We start from the raw sequence: 25,686 nt of genomic DNA, 5'->3' as shown, positions 1-25,686 counted from the left end.
GAAATAATTGATAATTCATTGACAATCTCTTGTCTCAGTCATAAATAATTTTAATGAATTAATAAATTTGATAAATATGAAATGCAAACGATGAAAGTACATTATCTTCTTGAGATGTAAACATAAACACAAACTTGAAATGAGGCCCTAACAATTGCAGTGGCCCAACAATTTACAAATTCACAAATAAATACAAACCTGTCATTAATATCTTAAGCATGTACCGTTTCTTTACACTGAATAAATATGCTAATGACATATAACATAACAAACCGTATCTGGGAAATATACAACATCATACAACATTCATTAGTGGGGAAAGAATATTTTTTTCCTCCAGTAGTTCTAAAATATACCATCAAATATTCCAAGAAAAGCTTCTTCTTCTTCTTTGCTGTTGGTGGTGAAAATAGAAGGTTTTAAAAAAGGGTGGGCGTATATTAAATTACATGGACACAATGCCAAAACATTTTCAAGAAGAAAAAAAAACAATTAAAGAACAAATTAATTGAGGTTTAGCTTTGCAATTAAATGTGCCCGTACCTGCTGTTGTCAGTCGCAACACTCGGTACACTCATTGTTGAAAAGAAATTAAATCTTTGAGTCAGTGGTGCCACACAGGTTGAAGTCGCTCTTTCTGGTAACTTTGTTGCGATTGCTGTACTGGACATGCTTGAATTCTGCTCGTGGAAAAAAAAAAAAAAAAAAAAAAGAATCATGTACAAGACGTGAATTCTACCAACTGCAAGTAGAATAAAGATTTCACTGGGTTTAGTTGTTCACAGGCACTTCTGGTCAATAAAAAATATATGACTATTTTGCTTATATTTACACCTGCCCATACAGCGATACTATAAAAATTTGTTGAAGTGACCAAGAAAATGTATATGATGACTTGAAAAACATCATACACATATCATCAGCAAATATTATATTGATACATGTAATTAAATATGGAGGTGTTCAAAACAAATATTTTGTAGGATAAACACTTCATGACTAGGTAGCAGTCTTCAAATAAAACAGTATTAACATGAAGCATAATGATGAAATTAAAACGAAATAAATGAATAAAGCCCAAACCAATGTGCAAAATTACAGCTACACTCTTACTACTAAAACATGTATTGTGGTTCACGTACATGTTCAATGTTAAACAAAATTGATATTTTACTGTCTTCACTTATCAATATGTCACACGTCTTATTGTGTTAGTCAGTCTGTATATCAGCATACACACACCATTGTTTGGGTCTGCTGTCTGGCTGTAAATGGTGAGGGTCCAGGATTGTTCAGTGTAGTCTGAGAAACTGATCTGAGGGGAAAAAAAAGTAGGGTCAAAAAGTCAAATTTTACAGCTTCCTTAGTTAAAAAAAACAAAAAACAATAAATACTGTAATGGAAGACTTGGTTTTAGCTAGGGTTGAGACGATTAATCGAATAACTCAAATAATTCGATTACAAAAAAGTTGATGTAAAATCTCTTCCTTAAAGCTTTACCGTGATAATTTTTCCACATGGAGTAATGTTACAGACTCACGTACCACTGCATGTAGAAATAGGTTTGTGAGAAGGTGGCGAGCCAGGAGCAAAGAATGCGTAAAAGACAGAAAATGTCTAAAATCTAAAAATATTCCAAAAATAAATATCCAAGCCCTACATTTAGTGTCCCCCTGAGCTCAACTTGAATTAGATAAGCATACCATTTGTGACAACATAAACGTAGATCATTTTACACTTGAGACTATGTGAGTCCCAGGATGGACGTCTGGAAACAATGAGTTGCAGCCCTGGAACAATGAGCCCCTGCAACATATCATCACGGCGTACAGATAGTAATACAGTTGCTTTGCGGTCCCGCTATATTGCAGATTTATATTTGTACAATTTGTACAATGGTGGCACGGTGGATGACTGGTTAGCACATCTGCCTCAGCGTTCTGAGGACCGGGGTTCAAATCCAGCCTCCACTGTGTGGAGTTTGCATGTTCTCCCTGTACCTGCTTGGGTTTCCTCCCTTTTTAGGACGATATATTTTCCGAAAATCTATCACGATAAACGATAGTATCGTTCATGTTTTTGGGCCACTGATATAATGATATTGTAAAAAATACATCCTTTTTAAGAACAATGAACTTTCAATTCTAAAGAACATTGGCATTGTAATGTAGAACAATGAATAAAATTAGATAGATGAGATAAAGATTAGATAAATAAAACATTCTCACTCTGTTCACAAAAAAAATTGCACTTTAACAAATATTAAACATTTGGTACATAGGTAGTCATTAACCCACTCGAGGCCCCAAAAAATCTTAAAGCCTACCAAATTTTGGATGACTAAATAAGCGGCTCAGAAAACAGATGGATGGATGGAAATAAAACACCATGTATGTACTCGAAAGCCTTTGGGCTTTGTCACTGTTTTTATATCTGATGCCATATTTTAATATCAGTTATTTTTTAGTCTTTATTTTTATTTATTGTAGGTGGCACGGTGGTCGGCTGGTTAGCACATCTGCCTCACAGTTCTGAAGACCTGGGTTAAAATCCCGGCCCCGCCTGTGTGGAGTTTGCATGTTCTCCCCGTGCCTGTGTGGGTTTTCTCCGGGTACGCCAGTTTCCTCCCACATCCCAAAAACATGCATGGTAGGTTAATTGAAGACTCTAAATTGTCCATAGATGTGAATGTGAGTGCAAATGGTTGTTTATATGTGCCCTGCGATTGGCTGGCAACCAGTTCAGGGGGTACTCCGCCTCTCGCCCGAAGATAGCTGGGATAGGCTCTAGCACGCCCGCGACCCTGGTGAAGATAAGTGGTACGGAAAAGGAATGAATGAATGCATTTATTGTATGAATTGTATGTACTTTGTTATGTTGTTTTGTACAATTTCTGCTGCCTGTATAATTTCTTATGCCTCTTTGCTTTTGAAAAGGAGATTTAACTCTCAATAAGCTTTTACCTGGTAAAATAAAGGATAAATAAAATGTAAAATAAGCCCTGCCCTCGAGCTGCTGGACTGTGATGTGAGACCTTTACCTGTCAATCAAATGATCCTGAAAATGAAAACAACTGCCAGAATATTGATAATGTATGCCGCTGTGGTTATTGTTTACAAACAGTTAACTTTCCCGTGTGTGTGTGTGTATGTGGAGAACACCCACACAACTCAGAGCGCTAATGTTTTAACAATGTCACCATGGTCGAGCTCCAGCCCTTAGCTCGCTAGTTCGAAGGGTAGCGAATGGAAAACAGTTTCCCTTAAGTGTCTCAGTTGTGTGCCTTTACGTAGCAAACAGGTTCTGCCAGCAGCTTGTTGTATCGTGAGCGGCGCGGCAGGTGTTACCACAACGATGAAAATTTATCTAATCCAGAAAAAAATCCCGTGTCCATTGTATGGAAAGATAACCCACCCTACTCTGCCTCTGATTGGCTAGCACTAAGACACGATTCATACTTTTGATTCATTGTATGTGGAAGCCTTTCACCAACACACACACACACGTAAACCATGCGTCTATGGACGCAGAATGAATATGGTTCATGCGTCCCTGCTAATTTTTGTGCGTCTCTGAGGTGGGACGCATCAAACGAAACCCCTGCATAAATATTTTGCAGCTATAGTAAAGCTTGGGCAATAGTTTGAATGTTTCATAACAACATTATTTAGTTACACATTTGCAGTGAATGTAAGGGATGTTTTGGCCCTACCTCAGTGCAATGGCAGTAGGGCGACACGGTGGTGTTGCCACATAGCCTGCATTTGCAAACATAAATGTCATTGTTGTGTTACACTCCACACTTCTGACTTATTAAAATGACATATTTAACTAAATGTACACAAATATAAAAGAAACAATCAACACACAATTTTCACAGTGAGCTAACAATAACTCAAACCTAATGAGACTACCTGATATGTTGCATCCAGTTGATTGTTGAGTTTGAGTCAGTGACGTTTCACTGGCATGGACGGATTTCTCATCATCAAAGTCGCCCCAGTCGTCCCAATCATTTCCCAGGTCGAAACTGACACTTGGTATTTGGGACAATGACTCACTGGTAATCTGATTGCTCTGATTTGACACTTGCCAGGGTCTCTGTGGGATAGCACATGCTTGATAGAGTAGGCTGTGCTGATTGAGTTCAAGTGCGCTTTGGGGTTTTAACTCACAGCAGTATGTGATCCGGCATTCCTCCACCCATCGGAAGCTGAGTATCAATTAAAACAAATGACAGGTCAGAGATTAATTATTTTTGCTTAGTTGTCTACGTTGGGCTAAAGCATGAAAATCAGGAATTATGGTTTAAAGCTAAGAGAGTTAGGGTGTATAACCTTGTTGAATACGAGGTGCAACATTAGCTTGGACTGGCTTCTCCATCGTTCTGTGCATGTCCATAAAAATAACATCATCTAAAGAGGGAATACCAGATGCCAAAAAACACTTTGGTCAGAAAACATACACCACTCCCAAAACGTTAGGGATATAGTAAATTGTAAATGGACTGCACTTATATAGCGTTCTCGCTACACCATCACAGTGCCCAAAGCGCTTTTGCATGAAATTTCAGGACGAACCACCACTCTGTTCAAACCTGCTGATGACACTCTGTGACACTTAAGCCATATATTGTATGTCAAACTCGGGCTCACAGGCCAAATCAGTGTTGTAATTATATTTTGTCTGCAAGACCATATCAAATGTGTATTAGAGCTGGCCTACCAGTATATAGCGCATGTGCTGCTAACACTACAAATCCCAGAATGCTTTGCTAGTGTGTTGGCTTGTCAGTCAAGACCGGAAAGGGCCCCCTCCCTTTCTGTTGCAGTCATTAGCAACTATGCTACCAGTCTCCTTGGGAAAATTTATACCTCCCCTTCCCAAAAATTGCCAAATGAAAGATGGAAAAGGGGAGCTTCCAAGACAGGTGGGAGGCAGATTATCTGTTCATAACAGATTTTAGATTTCAGATCTGCAGATTTTATCTATTTAAATAAGAAACAAATACCAGTAATGTATCGTTTATTGCACATTTGATTTGTCATGTGGTTATAAGTTTATAGTTTGCTTATTCCAGATTTGGTTTCGTTTTTTTTCATATGATAAGGTTTAACATTACATATCTGGAGAGAAGGCAAAACATGCACAATCGCAGTCAATTTCCAGTAAATATTGAGTGTGGCCTCCGACTTTGACCCAATTTTTTATTTTGGCCCACTGTGAATTTGAGTTTGACACCCCTGCTCTAAGCTCGATGTCGAGCAACTGTTGATCAGTTTTAGGTGTCGGCTTGGTCTCATAATGTCAAAATATGAAATCCATGATGAAGAGGACTGTTTGAACCTGGAAATGTATTTGTTGATACTTAACCCTGCAATGAAAAAAGTTAAGAATTTTAAGGAGTAACAGTGGTACCATTGTCAAAGTCATCCATATGGTGTGGATACTGTGAAGAACCTTCTCTGGTCTGATCCATCATCACAGCGGGAGCATTGTGGTAGTAGCCGTCATTGCTTCAAGCAACATATAAACAGTGCAATTAAACCTTTTGACTTTATATTTAATAATTGTGAGAATGCTGAAGAGCATGTGTTGTTCTGCACCCAAAAATGTGTTTATTATTATCACCCCCCCCCCCACACACACACACACACTTTTTGGACATTCTACTCCTTTCACATTTCTCAAAAGATTCAAATCATTAAAAATACCAAGATTAAAAAAAAATAAAAAAATCAAGACAAATCCACATTTTACACTCAATTAACTCCCATTCAAGTGACTGGGACATTAAATCAAAAATTTCCGCATCCTTCACATTCCAATTTCAAGCTATTCAGCTCATTCAGGATATTTTGGGAACTACTGTATATTTCACATTCCCCAATAGACCACACTTTTCATTATTCCACATTTTCCATGACAACATTCCAAAATGAATGCAGATATTTTATATATTTACCTCCTCTTTCCACATTTCTCGACCAATTCAAACTTGAACTTGTTCAGCTCATTCAAATATATGGAACTATTACAACAATTTCAAAATTCCCACATTTTCACGCTGATATCCTCAAATAAAGAGATATTTTACACATTTATTTTCTTGTTCCCCATTTCTTAAACCAATTCAAACCATTGAATATCGAACTTCACATTCGATATTTGAACAATTCAATTAAATCCACAGTATTTAAGTTCAGTGTCATCTCTTCAGCATTCATACACAATTTCTACAGAAATTGCATTCTCTAGTTGTTGATTATTGTCCCATTTGGAGAAGAAAATGGGGATCACCTGTACAAGGCATGTAGTTTCCTAGGTTTGTATGAAAACTCCCGCATGTTGACACCCACAGAGTCCTCCGACATTTTCATCTAACGAGAAAACAAAACCAATATTCAAGTGTGACTGAAATCATAATTAAAAAAAAATATATATATATATCATACATTTTTCTCTGGTCAATGTAAATAATCATCTTGCTAGCCAGCAAAAAATAATGTGTTGTATTGCATCCCCTGCTATGTTCCTCTCACCAGTGGGAGTTGTGTATCATCTCACCTTGAGTATTTTCACTGGAGTGGGTGCAAGTGTGTCACACCTACTCCTCAGATCACTCAAATATGAAGAAAAACACCCGGCTTTGCTTGCCAGCCTCTTTCGTGCCACAGATACACCGATTTTACCTTGGGGCCAGATGAAGGATTCTCAGTAAAATTTGGACGAGGGGTATTTATGACCAAATATTGTTTGTGTAGATGCAAGGACAGACTCGTAGAATGATGAATGATTATACTCACAACAGTCATGGCCACACTGGTCCTTATTCTTGCAGAGGTGGTTGCACTGTCTTTTATTACCTCCATCTGATCACATTGAATAAATGGAAATTGATTACTTTTACATTTTCACCAATGCAGATGCATGTAGTACCTTGCTCTATAGAAGATGTGGTGTTTCCCCTTCGAGGTGCAGCTTTGTCAACAGAGTGTAGGTTTGCTGCTGACTGCTGTGGTGTCTCTTGAGCAGACTCATGTGACAGGTTGTCCAGATTATCAGTCTCAAACTTGCGTGCTCCAGAGTAGTACACATTGAATTTCTGATGGAGGTCGAGGCCAACTGGAAGAGACGAAGAGGCATAAAATACAATCTGGTCATAAATTGTGCATACTTTTGAACATTCGTGTAAATGAAACATAATTTCACCATATTCTGAACTGATGAGATTAACACTGATCTCATCTCCCTTCAAGGCCTTTACCACTTCAATTTTCTTTGACCAGCTACTGCACCTTAACAACAAAAGGTCACTGGAAAAAAGTTAAAGGTTATTACTTTTTAAGCAGTACACAATCAGTCAGTTTGTCAAACATCCCCTACGTGAATTTTTGCCGGAAGACACAATTGTTGTCAGAGTCTCCAATGACCAGAGACACATAGTGATGGTTGGGAGCTGTTCTCCTGGACAGCAGCAGTTCTCGGTTTTTGAGGTTCACCTTCACGACAATCTCAGCAATATTGCAGCTATACCTTGGCAGCTGTGAAATACAGTAGTGACATGAGAGAAAGTTGGGAATTATATAGCTACTATTCCTAAAGAAAATTTACATTGGGGATATCTAGCCATCTTAAAGCTTCAGTACATGACAACACTCCTGTGAAACCTTTAGCAAACATTTTTACCTGCTCCAAGGTCACCTCATACTTCGGGAGGTGCAGGATAAATTCTTTAATTTGGTTTCCAAATGGTGGATGTCTGTTGAGAATCTGCACAAAACATATATTGCTGTGTAATTTATCATATATAATTACATAATATATTAATAAATAATATACAACTTGGAAAAGGCGTTCGACCGTGTCCCTCGGGGGGTCCTGTGGGGGGTGTTTCGGGAGTATGGGGTACCGAACCCCCTGATACGGGCTGTTCGGTCCCTGTACGACCGGAGTCAAAGTTTGGTCCGCATATCCGGCAGTAAGTCGGACTCGTTTGCGGTGAGGGTTGGACTCCGCCAAGGCTTCCCTTTGTCATCGATTCTGTTCATAACTTTTATGGACAGAATTTCTAGGCGCAGCCGAGGCGTATAGGGGGTCCGGTTTGGTGCCCTCAGTATTGCATATCTGCTTTTTGCATATGATGTGGTGCTGTTGGCTTCATCAAGCCGTGACCTCCAACTCTCACTGGAGCAGTTCGCAGCCGAGTGTGAAGTGGCTGGGATGAGAATCAGCACCTCCAAATCTGAGACCATGCTCCTCAATCGGAAAAGGGTGGCGTGTCCTCTCCAGGTCGGGGATGAGATCCTGCCCCAAGTGGAGGAGTTCAAGTATCTTGGGGTCTTGTTCATGAGTGAGGGAAGAATGGAACGGGAGATCGACATTGCGGATCGGTGCAGCGTCTGCAGCGATGCGGACTTTGCATCGATCCGTTGTGGTAAAGAAGGAGCTAAGCCCAAAGGCGAAGCTCTCCATTTACCGGTCGATCTACGTTCCTACCCTCACCTATGCTCACGAGCTGTGGGTCGTATATTTATGTATACATTTGATCATACATATACACATCCTAAATGTCATTTTATTATCTCAATCAACACCTTGTGTAATATAAAAAATATATAGTGACACATTACACTGAGAGCATGTTTTGCCTTGAATGTAAAAAAAAACATTAAGGCAAACAAAATGGTTTAGGAAGGTTTGAATATATATTTTTTTAGATGCATTGGTCAATGAGGGCCAGTTGAAAGGTCACCACAGCCACCAGACCTCACCCCAATGGAGACCAAGTACATTTCAGGGCAGAAACCACACTATTGCATTGTTTGTTATTGTAATGGTAACCCAAAAACGCTATCTTTTTTTAATTTCCCACAATAAAATCTGTACACACTACGTTTGGCACTTCGCTTTATAATTTATAAAAATAGCTAGCATGTAAAATAGCAGAGGATGGTTTCGATCCATTGACCTCTGGGTTATGGGCCCAGCACGCTTCCGCTGCATGACATCAGTGGAGTGTCCCAGAGTATTCCACATCTATGTCCACCGAATTGCACTTAACCCAGAGCCTTTGAATCCCCTAGCCTAGGTGGATTCTGTTAAGTAAACAACGAGCGTTTGCAGACTCCCATTAGGGTTCACCGTAGTGAATCACGTGCATGATTTTGTAGGATTGTCTTTATTTATTTTTTATGCCATCCATACAATCCTGACACACAAAACAATTTTATTCGGATTTGGGACCCGCACTGTGAAGCTCCATTGACCGGGTGTCCGGGCACTAGCAGGAATCGAAATGTCGCCGGCTCCATTAAAGGCAGCAGGATGTACCAATAGTGGTACAGGATGTAACATAAACTGATCAACAAATTGTAGTCCTAGTACTGTACAGTAGTGTAGTGTGTAGAAGAGTAGACCAGTGTTTACCAACCTTTATTGAGCAAAGGCAGATATTTCGCATTATAATTCCCATAGCACACCACTGAAAAACTCATCTATTTTCTGTTTTTGTGCTCAGGCACATGTAACATCAGTTGGCATCTTGATGACAAGGAAACCATTTAAAGTGAGTTGAGGATCTTCATTTAGACAAAAATAAGCTGCCATTTTGTGGCATCTATGAACTATTATAAAGCCTTTTAGAGTCCCTATCCCCCACAAGTAGCAGGGGGTTCACATACAGTATTTGCATTTTTGCTGTATTTCTTGCTATTTTAATTTTACATATCCATCTTAGATACATTACATTTTCATGATGATTTTTTTTTTTTTCATTTTATTTGTTGTTTGGTTGTTTCGAATGACTTGTTTTTATGTTATGTTGTTTGATTGCTTTGAAAATTTTAAATAATACAACATCGCCTTTCCAGTAGTTTTGGACCTCAACATTGTCTTCCACTGGCATAATCAAAATACCAGTTGACGCCATACTATTGGAAAGACCATATCCTTTGACACTAAAATACATTGAAAATATTTTATCATTTTATATTTAGCATGGCAAATAAGATGGATTTGGGAAAGTCTATCTAAAACTAATAAATCTTGGCCAACTTAAAAAAAAAAAAAAATGCATGCTCTTTAAGGACTTTGAAGAGTGCTCATCACAGATGTAGACTGACCAGCTCAATCTGTCGCGGGTTGGTTTGCTCTATCTTGCTGAATGTGGTGAGTCCAGCATTCACCATAGCAGTTGACAGGGTTTGGCCTGAAACACAGTATTAAACGTTTCACATGGACTGTTTGTGCAAGTGCAATGCGATTTAGCGGCTGACTCACCTATCTTGTCAAGTTGTTTCGAGACATACGGAGAGTTCTCCCAGAGTTTCGCTCTGAAACATTTGGCCAGGATCAGAGAGTTGAGCAGAGTACTGAAACCCATTTTGGAATGCTGACTCAGGTATTCAGAAAGGCCTGATTGGAGTCAAAACATTCAAAGTTGTAGTCTGCTTTGAGAACCCAAATACATTTGTTGTCTGCTTTGGCTGACGTACATTTGCTGATGCGCATCCCATTCCGGAAGATCTTTGCTGTGTCTTGAGTAAGGCCAAACTCTTGAATTGAGATAGACCCTAACTGAGCTTGAATCAAGCTGCAAAGAAATAAAAAACACAGGGTGGAGTGCAATTTGACATAGGTATTTCCTCTTTATTAGACATAACTTTTCCAAAGAGAAAAACAATTCACCTACCAGTTCACTTTCATATTATTGCTTTTGATCTTTCCTTCCATCGGAAACCTGAGAAATACATGTGGGCTTATCTGACCTAAACTTGACCCCACTTCCTAAAACACATCATTGCTGTCGGGTGGAAACCTCGTACGTCCAAACATGGTCAATTTAATATTTTTTCCACAAGTCAATACTATTGGTCTGTCCCCACGCTGTCTGTTATTTTTACGCATTATTAACCAATTTATTAACCAATGTGTTGAAAACAGCTTGAGCACAAATCTATTAACTCTCTGGAACGCTCAACTGCCTGAGGAGGATTGTCAAACACAGCCTATTTTCTCACTGCGGGAGCCATGTAGCATTATGTCAAGATTGAGCATTATGCCTCAAGATTGATAGTCTTGATGATTTTTAGATAAGAACAAGTGAAAATAGTTAGGTTAAATACATTTGAGTAAGCCTATTTTGTTAAAAATTGATTGTTGTAATTCTTTGGTACAGTAGGAACTGGTCAGCCACAAAGGTTAAGTGCATGAAGATTAATTTCCACCTAGCTCATAATTTTAATTATTGAATCACTCATGACTCTAAGACTACGGTGGACCTGAAGTGCAAAACACAACAGCAAATAACTAAACACAACGGCAAATTAAAAAACACAGCAAATTAAATTTTTTTTTTTATTTGCCGTTGTGCTTAGTTATTTGCTGTTGTGTTTAGTTATTTGTTGTGGTGATTAGTTATGTTGTTGTGTTTTTTAACTTGGCGTTATTTAGTTATTTGCAGTTTTTTTTATTTGCCGTTTTGTTTAGTTATTTGCTGTGTTTTTAACTTGCTGTTGTGTTTAGTTATTTGCTGTTGTTTTTTTAATTTGCCATTGTGTATAGTTATTTGCTGTTGTGTTTTCTAACTTGCTGTTGTACTTAGTTTTTTTTTTTTTGCTGTTATGTTTTGCACTTCAGGTCCACCGTAAATATAAGGTATCATTCCATCTTGAACGATGCAGTTTGTTCACTCCAACAAAATAAATTTTTTTGCTTGTATCCTGAAAAGCAGTGATTTTGGAGATGCAAGAATTCTGCCTGACAGCGACGATATTGAAATGATGACACATAAATCAACAAATGTTATGATAAATAGTAAATGCCTGATGGTGGTTCTGTTCTTGTCCCGGTTGAAGGTATTCAAGGGCCTTTTCTCTGTCACCCTTAGCTGAATGTCACTGAACTCTTTGCTCTTCGACACCAGCTCAATCTGTACACAGAGACATTTCTTACTGATAGCTGTAACAACAGGAATTCCACCAAAGTTACAATACCCGTGCATTTGGACTGTAATTGCTGGTTCGCCTGCTCAGGTAACCTACCAGGTCAGAGAGGTTCTCTGTGCCAGACACTTTGCTGAACTGCAGCATGGTGTCAAAGGCAACACAGTACCTTGCCATCAACTTGCCAGCCTCTGGGGAAAAAAAAAAAAAAAAAAAGGTGGGATATCCTGAGAGCTCAAACCTCTGCCAAGGCTTAGTAAAAAAATTAAGCCAGAAAGTTTCACACAAATAATTGGACAAAAGGCCAAGATGAAAACAAAAACAGGTAACAACTTAACTTTATGATAAAGTGCTACTTAAGGTGCTTCACGACCTGTAGGTTTAATATTGATGTCCTCATCCATAGTGATCAGATTGATAGAGGACAGGGAGTTGAGGTTTTTCAGACACAGTTCTACATTAGGAGAGGGGAAACAGAATTTTAAATTGAAATTAGGAGATAGTAGCACCTTCCACAATTATCCCAATATAACAAAGAATAACGAATGAGGATTCTGTGAATCTGTTTGAATAATCTCCAGATCCACACAATGGATAATTCATCCATCCTTACATCTATTCTCCATAATGCAGGAGAATTTGAGCCTATCCAAGTTGACTTTAGACAAGAGGCAAGGTACACCCTGGACAGGTCGCCAGTCAATCGCTGGGCACATTTAGAGTTTTCAATTAAATGCACATGATTTTTTGAGAATGTGGGAGGACATCTGAGTACCTGAGTAGCTATGGACAATTAACTCCAAGAAAGAAAAGCAAAAGCCTACCTTGAAGTTTTGATTCAATTCCACACTTGTCTATGTCAGCAGAGAAACCTGAAATGGTGAGTTACAAAACTTTTAAAGCTATCTCCTAATGGTGAGATAACTTTCTGCGGAGAGATAACCATAGTGTGTTGGATTTTTCAGCGCTCGGATGTAGAGGAAGGTGGAGCGTATCCAGTCCAGAGCCATGTTGACATCGCTGATGGTTTGGAGAACTATCTCGGCATTCAGGTGCTCCACCAGGTGACTGTGCAAACTGTCCGAACCACATTTAGTGCTCCTTGGCATACAGTGTTCCCCCGCTATATTGCGGTTGACTGTATGCACCCCCCACCGTATTGCAGATTTGTAAGCGATTGCTTTTTAATGTTTTTTCACATTATATAAAGTTGCGCACCTTCGGTGTAGTATAACATTTTGCCGCAACATGACAGGCAGCGCTGAGGTCTATTGAAAAACATGCAGCATAATTAAGAGCAAGAAGAGGCAGAAAAGGTCCCCAACAAATCTCCAGTAGTGGTTGTTGTGCTCACAGAGCAGGGAGAACATATGCCTTTGAGTATGGTTGTCTGCTCGGTTTGTATGTATGTGTTGCTGCTGTGTGTGTGTTAAAGTAGCAGTTGTTTTAAGGTTTATAATTACCATAACATCTAATGGTCATTTCTGTTAGCCCATCAAAGGTGTTTCGCATTATATGTTAGCGTTAAGCTAGCAAACCTTTTTTTTTTTTTTTTTTTTAGACAAAACTAGATGGTTTGGTTGAACATTTTGGTGTTCAACTGGTACCTGCTCTCGATAATCTCCATCCCATTCATCAGTTTCATATGCTTGTCTCTGGTTTGCATTTTGGTCATGATCACTGCAGTGGCAGATGTGTCAAACTAACAAAACAAGAATATTAAGTCATTAAAAAGCAGGTTTGTAGCACATCTAAACAACACATTTGATTTTTTTTTCATTCCATTTTTTTAAAACATATATTATATTCTTACTAGCAAGTCCATTGTAATTCTGACACTACCTGCGGTCTTCCAGCCCGACCGATCATCTGCAGCAGGTCCACCTCACTGTACTCTTCATAGGACCCTGCAACATACTGCATGGTGGACTTGACCACCACCAGGTGAGCAGGCAGGTTCACTCCCATGGCCAGAGTGCGTGTGGTAACTACAAGATTGGAATACAGACAGACAATAACACTGTAAATGTGCATCACCAAAATGAATGCTACATGGAGAAGTTGTCTGATCATATGGCCGAAAAGAAAAACAGAATCAAGTGCCTGACACAGTCTTACAAAGGACAGGCAGGTCTCCAAGAGTAAAAGCGTTTTCTATCAGTTTTCTGTCCGATGCTTCCACTCCAGCGTGGTGGTAACCAACCCCTAGCATCACCAGCTCTAGACACCAAATTGTGTTATCAGCATGAGTCCAACATTCAACTGCTCAGTGAATTACATTACCACATTTTTGCTCAACTGGCCAATATAATTTTGCATGACCAAAAAACTCACCTTTCAGTTTTGAATCCAGAATGGACTGTGCATATGTCATCAACCTGCGAGAAGAGATGACAGACTTCCAAAGCTGTTACATGCAAGAATGTGTAGTTTATGCTGTTGAATGTGCACCTTTGCTTGTGTTCGGCGGACATAATAAACCGTGTATCCTTAGCCAGAACAGCAGCTGACTGCTGGGTTCCTTTCCTAGTGGAGCAAAACTATAGAAGACGATGATTGTTGTCACAAGGTTAATCCAACGTTACATTTAAAAAGGGAGTAGACGCACCACTAAAGCAGGCTTCTGGTCAGAGTAAGTCTGTATGATGTTGGCCATCTTGTAATTGAGAGACAAGTCGAACTTGAACTCTGTTTGGTTAGGGTTGCAGGGGAATCCTAACACCACCTTCCTCAGCTTCACCGGGCGGTGGCTCTCATCCAATTCCAGATATGAAGCTGGACCCTTCTCACTGGATAGCCAGTCTGCTACCTAAACATAAGGAGATAATACAGGGACTAGTGATGAAGCTTTACTCGAGCTACAGATGAGAGCAGAATTCTATTGTACTTACATCAGAAATATTGGGTATGGTGGCTGACACAGCCACAAACCTCATAGAGATGCCTGTATCTTGGTTCTGGACTGTCCTGTAGGCATGTACAGCCTTCATTCTGCTAACCACCACTTCTAGAGTGGCACCACGGGTTGCATCCTTCACTACATGAACCTGGAAGAACAAATGATTATCTTTAATGATTTAAGGGGTTATATTTTGCCAAGACAACCTTTTCTAGTATTTGGGATGTAATATGGTCACTATGGTGCCTTGGTAAACATCCATCCACATTCCGTACCGCTTATCCTCACTAGGGTCGCGGGCGTGCTGCAGCCTAACCCAGCTGACTCTGGGCGAGAGGCGGGGTACACCCTGAACTGGTCGCCAGCGAATCGCAGGGCACAAATAGACAAACAACCATTCACACTCACATTCACACCTCTGGACAATTTAGAGTCTTCAAATAACCTACCATGCATGTTTTTGGGATGTGGGAGGAAACGGGGAGAACATGCAAACTCCACACAGGGAAGGCCGGATTCGAGACTGGATCCTGAGAATTGTGAGGCAGATGTGCTAACCAGTCAATCACCGTGCAACCTCAGTAAACGTGAAATATAAATTAAAATCTTCCATGCATTCTTGAGTTCCGGACTTATTTCTGAGAGGCCTGAACTCAGGTCATTAAAATTTCTCGAGCTTATCTACGTCACTAGCGAAGATCTGCGCCTTCCCTTTCCGCTCCCAAGCCAGCGCTGTCAACATAACAAACACGTGTGCTCTCATAAGTGGGTCTTCTATACGGAGGGAACCAATCAGAGGAAAGGGGGCCGTCTTAGCCAAATATGGACAGAGCGATACAAAACTAGGTCAAACAGAAGTAGCTGTTAGAGGGGCCTTTTCTGGACACTCATATGACAAAACCAAGATGTTTATTTATTTATTTTTTAAATGAAATTGACACTATACCAAGGCCATGTTAGAGAGTCGCTCTATGGAGACCTCAATAGCCAAAATACAGGACCTTTAATGAAGGAATTGCATCATACGAGGTTGGGATTCAGATACAAAAAAATATATCATCCTATCAGTGTCTGGGTCAATTTCACACACAAGGGCGTAGTATTTGATAAACAGACTGACCTCATCAATAAGGAAGAGCCTGACCAACTGCAGCAGACAGTTGTCCTTCCACTTTCTTGTCATGCTGTCCCATTTTTCCTGAGGAAAAAACATACCGTGATTTGACATACTCAAGTAAGCCTTTTGCTCCATTTTTTTTTATGTTGCAGTCCTGTCACATACTGGAGTGGTCAGGATAATGTGGGAGTCCTGAATTTCAAAGAAGTCGTCGATCTCAGTGTCACCAGTCAGCTCCTTGCAAATCAGCCCCAGAGGTCCAAACTTTTTTTTCCAGTTCTCAAAGCACTGACTGCAGAGAGCTTTAATGGGAGCCACTGGCAACCAGAAACAATCCATAAATGTACAATCTCTATTGAATTTAAAATAAATAAACCCCAATTATTTTTAACCCATTATCTATACTATATTTCCTTCACTTCTCCAACCTTACAACAGCTAACTACACAACTTGATTTTATTTAGTGATTTTATGTGTTTTGCTGTTTTTCACTGTTTTGTTTAATCTTTATCATTTATCCTGTTTTTATGTCGGGATTTTATCTTGATCAAAACCTTTTCAATTAATCTTGTTTTAATCATTATTTCTTTACCTCTGTAAGGCACTGTATTTGCCTGGTATATGATCGCTGCTATACAAATAAACTTGCCTTGCCTTAAACTGTCACAGTAGACATCCATCCATTTTCTGAGCCGCTTCTCCTCACTAGGGTCGCTAGCGTGCTGGAGCCTATCCCAGCTGTCATCGGGCAGGAGGCGGGGTACACCCTGAACTGGTTGCCAGCCAATCGCAGGGAACACCGTAGACATCATTTGTAAATTTTTATAAAACCGAGTTGCTTCAATGACGATGTCACTCAACAATGGCGACTCCAATGGGGACAGACCGTGAATGGTAAAACATAGTAATTTACTAGATTCTAAAAATATATTAATCTTTATTTAGTCGGCAGCCGGCACAGTGACCGACTGGTAAGCACATCTGGCTCACAGTTCTGGGGACCGGGGTTCAAATCCTGGCCCCGCCTGTGTGGAGTTTGCATGTTCTCCCCGTGCCTGGGTGGGTTTTCTCCGGGGACTCCGGTTTCCTCCAACATCCCAAAAACATGCGCGGTAGTTTGATTGAAGACTCTAAATTCCCCGGAGGTGTGAATGTGGGTGCGAATGGTTGTTTGTTTCTATGTGACCTGCGATTGGCTGGCGACCAGTGTACCCCGCCTCCTGCCCAGAGATACCTGGGATAGGCTCCAGCAGCCCGCGACCCTAGTGAGGATAAGCGGCTCAGAAAATGGATGGATGAAAGGAAAAAAATATTAGCATTGAATTATCATTTTTAAATGAAAACATTTCTGATGATGTTTAATTGTCTTCAAATATTTAAAATACACTAACACATTAGCTATGGGCTTACATGAGATTTATTATTGGATTATTATTGGCCTGGAACTGAAGTTGTTTAGAGTGTATAACGAGAAATTGAAGAAATTGAGGTTGAATGCAAAGAAATGCTGTCACAGGCCAGAAATACCAACAAATATTATAACACTGGTAAATATATCAATCCCCAGAAACAATGTAATGCTATTAATATATCAATCTCTAGATACAATGCAAATATGTATGTATGTATATGACCCACAAAAGGATATTTTAAAGAGACATTTGTAATTCTTATTTTTTGTTACAGAGGACAAACTGTGTGAATCGAGATCTATTGTAAACTCACTATATACAGCTTTGATGCCTCTCCAGGGCTCTGAGGTCTCCATCAATAGGTGAATGATGGCGAGTTCAAACAGCACAGTTTTACCAGATCCAGTTGGAGCACATGCCACAAAGTTCTTGTCTGTGTAAAGAATCTGAGACAAACCAAAAGAGATGCCCACACTGTCTAAGTCACTTTTCTCAAACTTGAAGAAGCAAGACTCAGTTTAAGTAATGCTTACATCATCTAGAGCTTTAGACTGGACGTAGTTGAAAAAGGGGAACTCGCTGAAGACGGGTCTGAACTTAGCTGCTGTTAGCAATGGGTCAGGAAACGAAAATGTTAATTATTTGTGAAAAAAATAGAAGTAAAACATTTCATTTGCAGACCCTGTAAAGTAAATTCAGAGATTTGTATCTAAAAACGTAGTCCTCAACTGATTGGGGAGATAAAGCATTAAACTGTTTTTCATCATTTCAGTTTTCCTAATTATTGGGCGTGGCTAAAACAGTGCCCAGTGACACGCTTGGCATCGTCCATGAGTCCCTCAGCTCCCCCACTCTATAAGAACTTGAGCACCTTCGATCATATCAGTGGTTATGTGCCATAATTGCAACGTACAGTTTGGTAGTTAGCTATGCCAACACCCCAAAAATGCATCTTCGCTTCGGATAGTCAACCGGAATGGCCGCTTTAAAGTGCTTTATTGCCAGCTGTGAGTACATGTATGCCACACCGAGAAAGGCCTTTTCGCCCAACGTGACAGCCAGCGTGTGGACCTGGGCTTCGGGCTGGCGTGGCTGCTTTGGAGCACTTTGTTGTCGGCCATGAGTGCATGCTTGTCACAGATCGAAGGCAGAAGAGCGAAGGAAAAAAAAGTTGGACTTGACAGCCAGGCGTGGCCCCTGTAGAGTGCCTCGTTGTCTACCGTGAGTGAGTGCATGCATATCACAGAGAGAAGGAAGAGCAAGGTATAAAAAAATTAAAATAAAAGTCCAACATGACAGCATGTGCACAGGAGCTTGATTTTTCACAATTTTGAAGCCTCATTTTATATACAAATTTGGTAAGATTGTTAACAACACTTCTCTCTAGTTTGTCAAATTTACCTTTATTTTCACTTCACAGCGACTTTCTTAATTGTATTTTTTTTATATAATAAAAAAGGATACAGATCTCAGAGACTGGGCGCAAAATGTCAGATCCTGAATATCCTAAAATGCACACAAGACACATTAAAAATTAATGTACACTGGACAGGACATTTAAACTTACCATAAAATAAACACACTTTTTTCATAGGCACTGTATATTTTGTGATATTTTTGTTTGGTAGTGTGCTGCGTGATTTTTTTCTAAAGTAAATTTATGTGCCTTGCCTCAATAATGTTTGGAAAACACTGGGATTTTCTCTCTATCCACCTACTGTTCCTTTCTGCCACCTACTGGTAAGCATGTTCACTTAAGCTATCCAGTCAACGGAGGAGCTCACCTCAATTCACCATCATAACCCAAACACATTGTGCTAGCTGCTGTGATGGCCACACATTTGCATGCTCATTAGCTGCAACGTTATTCAGAGGCTATATGGTAATCAGTAAGAGTGTTCTTTAAAGGTGTTTTCTTTTTTAAGCGTGTCTTTGCAGTGCAACACCTTGGATGTGGAGCGGCTGAGGCACGACGGATGGAACCAAGGCTCTCATTGTGCCCTTGTCCTGCCTTTCTACATAGGCCGCCTGCTGGGAGGATTTGACGCTCGCTGCAGATGAGACCAGAGGAGGGGGGAGGGAGGAGGCTGGCTGGAAGGGGAAAGGAGAAGCGCCCTGGCTAAATGTCACCCTCGGTGACTGAAAAGGAGGAGGAGGTGCTGTTGCCATGGCAACGGGACTGAGAAAAGTTTGAGGTCTGGATGCTGTATGACTACTACAGAGGTCGTTTGCATTTGAAGAGTCACCTCCACGCCTCGACACGGGAACCTTGAAAAAGCTGTTGTGGGCAGGAGCACAGCAGAGAAAAAACATAAAGACTCTCGTAGCTGCAGTCCAGTGTAGAGGTTTTTTTTGTTCGTTTTGGTCCTGTTTCGTTTTGGAGGATATGTGTCCCTTTTATACCGGAACAGTTTTACTGTGTCACAGTGGAATTTTTAAGCTGCCACTGTGGTTTCGTGGTATTCTGATGGATATTTATTGGGAATTAGAGTCATTCAGTTGAACAGAACAAAGTTTTTAAAGGCGAGTGACAGAAAAAACAAAAAGGAGAGAGTGAAAAGATAAGTAAATAATATAGGAAAAGAAGACAACAAAAGCGAAAGCACTGGCTGTGAACAAGATGAGGAAAGTAATGCATTATAGACCTAGCACAATGACATATTGGATTCAAGTGTTGTATGGGTCAGTAGTGCTACACCCTGTGAGGGAAGGATTGGACAATATAGGACAGGACTGGACAGGACAGGTACAGGAGGAGAAGCATGCAGGACAGGGGTCGTGGACCCGGCTGTACAACTAAAATGTGGTGGGAGTGGCTAGGAACATTATAAACATCTGCAGGACCAGAGTGTGAGGGGAAGGTTACTTTAAAGGCAGGCTTTGAGTAACAATAGTAACCTTAAAAGATTGAGCCTCCTTATGAAATACACTAGTGAGACACAAACACTGTGCCCCAATTTTAATAAATCGGTTCGAAAATGATTATTTATTGACTACAAATTATTCATTTGATCTTTGCCAGTGACGTCTAGTGACAGGAGGAAAATGCTCTTCCACCACTACCCCTACTACCACACATGAACATTATTGCAGCATACAGTGGTGCCTTATAATAAAGTGACCAAACTTACACACATTTCAAGATATGAACCGTCATTCGGACAATTTGTTGCTTTGACATGCGCGCACAAATTTGAGATATGAGTGCTGTATGGTGCAGTGAACTTAACTCCCTTAACAACAAGCATCGATTTGGCAGTTAACAATTCTTCAAAAAAGAGGCTTCAAGGTGTTTCTTGCCAGTTGAGTTTACTGTCAAATTAAACATTAAACAAATAGAATTACACATTGTGTATATAAAACAACCACAGAACTTTACACTAGAACAGTGGTGGGCAAACTACGGCCCGCGGGCCACATCAATCACATTCAATCCGGCCCACCAAAGATTGGTACAGAATCGCCCAAATCACATGACTACATTAATTTAACCTTGTCCTGTAATGCCGAGTAGTTTCACCAGGTTGTGCTGTAAGGCCCAGTGGTTCCACCAGGTTCTCCTGTAATGCCCAGTCCTTGCACCAGGTAGCGCAGTAGGTACAGTGATACATTGAGTTGACTTTGGCTGTTCTGTTTTTACTCTGTTACTGCTCTGAACCCTTCTTCAACCATGAGTGGACCAAAGAAAAGAAAAGTCGACAGTGAGTGCTGTGTGTTTAATATAGAATGGACAACTAAATACTTTTTCACTGAAGTCCGGTCAAAGGCTGTGTCTAATTTGTTAAGAAACCATTGCGGTTTTAGAGGAATATAGCATCAGGAGTCACTTTTCTACCAAGCATGCTGATTATGCTAACAGCCAATCAACGCAGGAACTGATGGCTACGGCTCAGGGGTTAAACTCAAGCTCAGCAAAACACTTTTATCTGACAAACTGCCATCCGAGATTCAGTCACACAAGACCCTGAAACAGCGCCACAGGAGCTGCAGATGGAACTGATTGATCTCCAATGTGATACCGTCTTAAAAGAGAAGTTCAACTCTCAAACTGGATGAGTTTTATTCTTCATTAAACGCAGACAAATTTCCAAATATCCGAAAGATGGCAGATAGGATGCTGGTGGTGTTTGGCTCTACATATGTGTGTGAACAGACTTTTAATGTGATGAACACCAACAAAACATCCTACAGATCCCAGCTGAGGGATGAACACCTCAGATGTGTTCTGAGAATTGCCACAACAAAACTAACACCAGACTTTGATGCACTGGCAAAAAAAAGGTGATCACCAGAACAACACTGTTCCTATCCATCCATCCATTTTCTGAGCCGCTTCTCCTCACTGGGGTCGCGGGCGTGCTGGAGCCTATCCCAGCTATCATCTGGCATGAGGCGGGGTACACCCTGAACTGGTTGCCAGCCAATCGCAGGGCACATAGAAACAAACAACCATTCGCACTCACATTCACACCTACGGGCAATTTAGAGTCCTCAATTAACCTGCATGCATGTTTTTGGGAAGTGGGAGGAAACCGGAGTGCCCGGAGAAAACCCACGCAGGCACGGGGAGAACATGCAAAGTCCACACAGGCGGGACCGGGGATTGAACCCCGGTCCTCGGAACTGTGAGGCAGACGCTCTAACCAGTCGGTCACCGTGCCGCCAACACTGTTCCCAGCACAAACAGCACAATATCAATTGAATTGAAGTAAAAACTGTGGCAAAAACTTTAATTACTGTATGTTTTTATAAAGTACAATATCATAGCAAGATATTTTTATGAAAGAACAAACCAAAAAAACGTAGTAAAAACATAACTAACTACAATGAAAAGAATGAAACAGTTTGTGCATCATGATTAATTTGGCAACCGGGGGTCAGTATAATACAGACGTAAGGATATACAGTACATGAGGAGACTTACAAATGCACAGTAAGCTGCAGTAGTATTTGTCGCTTTTCGTAGTGTAATTCTCTTTGTTAGATGTTTAGTTTGACAGTAAACTTCAACTAGGAGTGGCAATAAACAGCTTGAAGTCTTTTTTTGAAGAATTGTTCACTACTGCCATACTAGTTCACTGCCACCAAACAACACTAAAATGTAAAATTTTTTGTCAAGTTAGAGCAAAAAATGTGATAGCCCTAAATAATAGACTAATCATCAAAATGTACATGAGTGCCTGAAAGCATTGTTCACAACCAAATGTACAGCTAGAATAAATATGAACTGCCACTTGCCTTCTCTGCAGAGGTGGACCTTTTCTGTCATCCACAGATAAATACTTCATACTGATGGTTCCTCGATTAGTATCTTGTGGACTGTCATTTTCATCCACACTACTCTGACGGGGACCATAACAGAGGTCCCTAAAACCTTCACTGCCCCAGGGGCCATCATATCTACTGTTGCTGCGGGTGGCATCTTTGGTCTCTTCATTCTCCTTTTCAATGGGATTGGTTGACAGCTTTTGTGGGAATCCTGCGAATTCTAAAGCAGTTAGATCTGAGGTTGTATAGCAATTATTATGTGAATGATTCTTAGAACACTTATCCTAATTTGTTGACAAGGCAAGGAAAGAGAAAAGCCTATTCAAGCAATCATCACAAGTGAGTTACGCAGTTCAATTTAGTTAGACTTTAAGTAGTCAGACAAGGAGCAGTTTATGCAAGTGAAGTGAAAAGGAATTCACCCTAATCCAGAACATAACATACTGTACAGGGAAGCGAGCGACTTAGCCTCTTCCTGCATAACCTGGGTGGGTGGAATCTGTGAAAGAGATGGAGGTTCTTCCAGCTGCCATGGCCTGACCTCCTGGTGCAGTGGCTTTCTGTTGAAGACAACCCAAAAGAGGCAAAATGTTAATTAAATTAAAAGGGTTGAGAGCGAGTTTTAGGGGTCTCGTACTCACACTTTGTGGACGAGCGGTTTCTCAAAAAATAGATTGTCCAAGGACAAGGTGCAATCATCTGAGTCCAACATCTCATTCAATAGTGTTTCCCAACCTTTATTGAGCCAGGGCACATAGTGTCCATTAGAAAAATCTCACAACACACTACCATAATAAATGTCACAAAAAGTATCTATCAGTACTGAGATAATGATGATTTTGTCTAAATTTACTTAAAAAAACAACTTCTGGGCCTGTTTAGTTGAACACAAACCTATTATTCTGTTGTAATAATGTAAACAGGGGGTTACACAGGTTAACTGTAGCTTCTGCCATCTAGTTGAAGAGAATTTAATTGTTCTGCCTGTCACTATACGTCACTGGCATAAATAGATGAACATACATACATTATTTTTGGAGCAATTGGCGGTAAGTGAATTTGGTAAATTAAGATGATGGTGTGGTGTCAGTACCAGAAAAATAACAAAATATTATTAATGGGTCCATGAACTGAAATGTTTCTTTTGATCTACACATTGCCAACATTGGCTGCGTTTCGCTTTGGTGGAGACATGCCCTCTTGAATTCAACAGTATATATGTAAATTTGTCGGTAAATGTTTCCCTTTGTTGGTATCAGAATCAGAATCATCTTTATTTGCCAAGTATGTCCAAAAAACACACAAGGAATTTTTCTCCGGTAATTGGAGCCGCTCTAGTACGACAACAGACAGTCAATTAACAGAGAACACTTTTGACACATAAAGACATTGAGAAAAACAGTCACTGAGCAATAAAGGGTTGCTAGTTATCTGGTAATGCCGGTACATTTTTTTTTTTTTTTTTGGGTATGGTATGATATGCTATGGTACAGTATGGTAGCATTCATTGTCAGTCCTAAATATATGTGGAACATGTAGAGGAATTAAATTACTTTTCAATTACTTTTTGTGACGCTGTCACAAAAAAACAAAAAACAAAACAAAGACTATTTCCATCCATTTCTATGCTGGATGAACTGGTCATCTAATTAAAATAAATAAATAAATAAATAAATAAAGAGCTGGCGACCAGTTCAGGGTTTACCACGCCTCTCGCCCGAAGATAGCTGGGATAGGCTCCAGCACGCCCGCGACCCTAGTGAGGATAAGCGGTACAGAAAATGGCTGGCTGGATGGAAAAAAATTCTCTGTCCATGATACCGCTTATCCTCACTGGAGTCGTGGGTGAGCTATAGAGCGTATCCCAGCTGACTTTGACCCAGAAGCGGGTACACCCTGGACTGGGCCTGTCAATGGCAGGGCACATATGGACGAACAAGCATTCACGCTCACATTCACACTCTTAAATGAACCTAACATGCAAGTTTTTGGAATGTGGAAGGAAAGCAGAGTACTTGGAGACAACCCATGCAAAAATGGGGGAAAACAGCCTCAAAATGACCCTGTGACATAACCAGCAAAATTATATATTTACCTTTTTTCATATTTAATGGTAATATTTGATTCTAAATCTATCTGTGTCTGAACATAACAGTTGCTACTTAAATTAGCCAGTTGGACATGCACCTTTCTTTAGCCCAGTATATTGTAACTGTGATTATTACAGCTAGTTAACAGTATGGTTTTACAGCTAGTTAACAGTATGGTTTTAAACAGATAGTTAGCATTTTATTTCAAATTAAGATGTACTAGGAACAAACTGGATATAAATTTGACACATAATACATTTTTGTGATTCCAAATGATCATTTTTGTTTACCGGCGCGGATAAATGGTGTCCAATGCTGATAGGAGCTATAATTAGCGTAATACCCAATATGAACGTAAGAGATTTTAGTAGTCGTGAGTCTTGCCGGTTTGGTTGCACCAAAATCCAGATCCCTCTCAAAGTAAATATTTGGCAGCTTAATATTTTGACGAACAGACGGTGGACAAATATCTGCATAATTATGGAAATTCATGTAATAATAGGGTGGGGAATACAGGTTTTTCTTTATGAGGGTGTAAATCAGGCAAATTTAGGACTACAAAGAGCACAATTCTATTTATGTGTTTGATTATGTTGATGATTATCATTATTATTTTCAAAGAGCACGGAATTACCTCCCCAAAAAGTTTAGAAGGCGTCATACGTAAATTATATTGACAAAAGAATTGAATTCAATTCGATTCCACTATTTAAACGTGATCAAAGCCGCAACAAAGACCATTGGGGCATTATGGTAATCAACGAGGCCGACTCCTGCTTGCGTGAGCGCAAAGTTTATATACATTATCCAATATTTTTATTTCATCAAAAAACACAGCTGTAAACTGAGATTCACGCCAATTACAGCTTTGAAAACCAATACATATTTACCATCAAGCTACCAAAAATCTGCCACCAAAGGGAAGAGGCTTATTAACTCATTTTTTATGCCTCC

General features: G+C 40.0%; 1 protein-coding gene and 1 long non-coding RNA gene across 5 annotated transcripts; one reads left to right on the top strand and one right to left on the bottom strand.

Moving 5' to 3' along the window:
* Positions 1-41: 41 nt before the first annotated feature.
* Positions 42-25,685, bottom strand: hfm1 (helicase for meiosis 1). Of its 4 annotated transcripts, none has more exons than XM_061798298.1 (41): positions 25,623-25,685; positions 23,284-23,377; positions 23,087-23,202; positions 22,613-22,862; positions 19,321-19,652; positions 18,839-18,880; positions 17,908-17,978; positions 17,688-17,820; positions 16,127-16,278; positions 15,965-16,042; positions 14,837-14,992; positions 14,554-14,754; positions 14,397-14,485; positions 14,280-14,323; positions 14,064-14,165; positions 13,788-13,933; positions 13,553-13,647; positions 12,889-13,022; positions 12,770-12,817; positions 12,319-12,399; positions 12,045-12,136; positions 11,826-11,932; positions 10,694-10,741; positions 10,497-10,594; positions 10,282-10,416; positions 10,125-10,210; positions 7,690-7,773; positions 7,387-7,544; positions 7,213-7,316; positions 6,940-7,125; positions 6,807-6,872; positions 6,568-6,692; positions 6,301-6,380; positions 5,419-5,516; positions 4,338-4,415; positions 4,176-4,213; positions 3,915-4,101; positions 3,713-3,758; positions 1,243-1,315; positions 544-680; positions 42-394 (listed from the first exon to the last, which is right to left on the bottom strand). In XM_061798298.1, the coding sequence occupies exons 2-41, from the start codon at positions 23,352-23,354 to the stop codon at positions 346-348; spliced, it is 4,416 nt and encodes a 1,471-aa protein (XP_061654282.1). In that variant the 5' UTR covers positions 23,355-23,377; positions 25,623-25,685; the 3' UTR covers positions 42-345. The 4 variants fall into 4 exon arrangements, with proteins under 4 accessions (XP_061654282.1, XP_061654278.1, XP_061654280.1 ...); XM_061798294.1 differs by lacking the exon at positions 25,623-25,685 and adding an exon at positions 25,023-25,086; XM_061798296.1 differs by lacking the exon at positions 25,623-25,685 and adding an exon at positions 25,023-25,086 and having other exon boundaries at positions 22,613-22,853.
* On the top strand, positions 12,152-19,494 carry LOC133489320 (uncharacterized). The gene is made up of 3 exons (XR_009791873.1): positions 12,152-12,825; positions 12,911-13,009; positions 19,398-19,494. It is a non-coding gene; the product is annotated as an uncharacterized LOC133489320 (long non-coding RNA).
* Position 25,686: the final 1 nt, after the last annotated feature.

This window comes from Phyllopteryx taeniolatus, chromosome 14 (assembly GCF_024500385.1).
Source record: "Phyllopteryx taeniolatus isolate TA_2022b chromosome 14, UOR_Ptae_1.2, whole genome shotgun sequence".
Taxonomy (NCBI): Eukaryota; Metazoa; Chordata; class Actinopteri; order Syngnathiformes; family Syngnathidae; genus Phyllopteryx; species Phyllopteryx taeniolatus.
Note: the sequence above shows the minus strand (reverse complement) of the source record. Positions and strands in the feature narration are given on the sequence as shown.

Excerpts from the sequence above, each read along its gene's own strand:
- hfm1 (XM_061798298.1), bottom strand. The coding sequence starts at position 23,354 with ATGTTGGACTCAGATGATTGCACCTTGTCCTTGGACAATCTATTTTTT. Across the intron at positions 12,400-12,769 it reads AATTGAATCAAAACTTCAAG|AACTGTGTCTGAAAAACCTC; the intron begins GTAGGCTTTTGC and ends CTCCTAATGTAG. Across the intron at positions 10,595-10,693 it reads AATAATATGAAAGTGAACTG|CTTGATTCAAGCTCAGTTAG; the intron begins GTAGGTGAATTG and ends ATTTCTTTGCAG.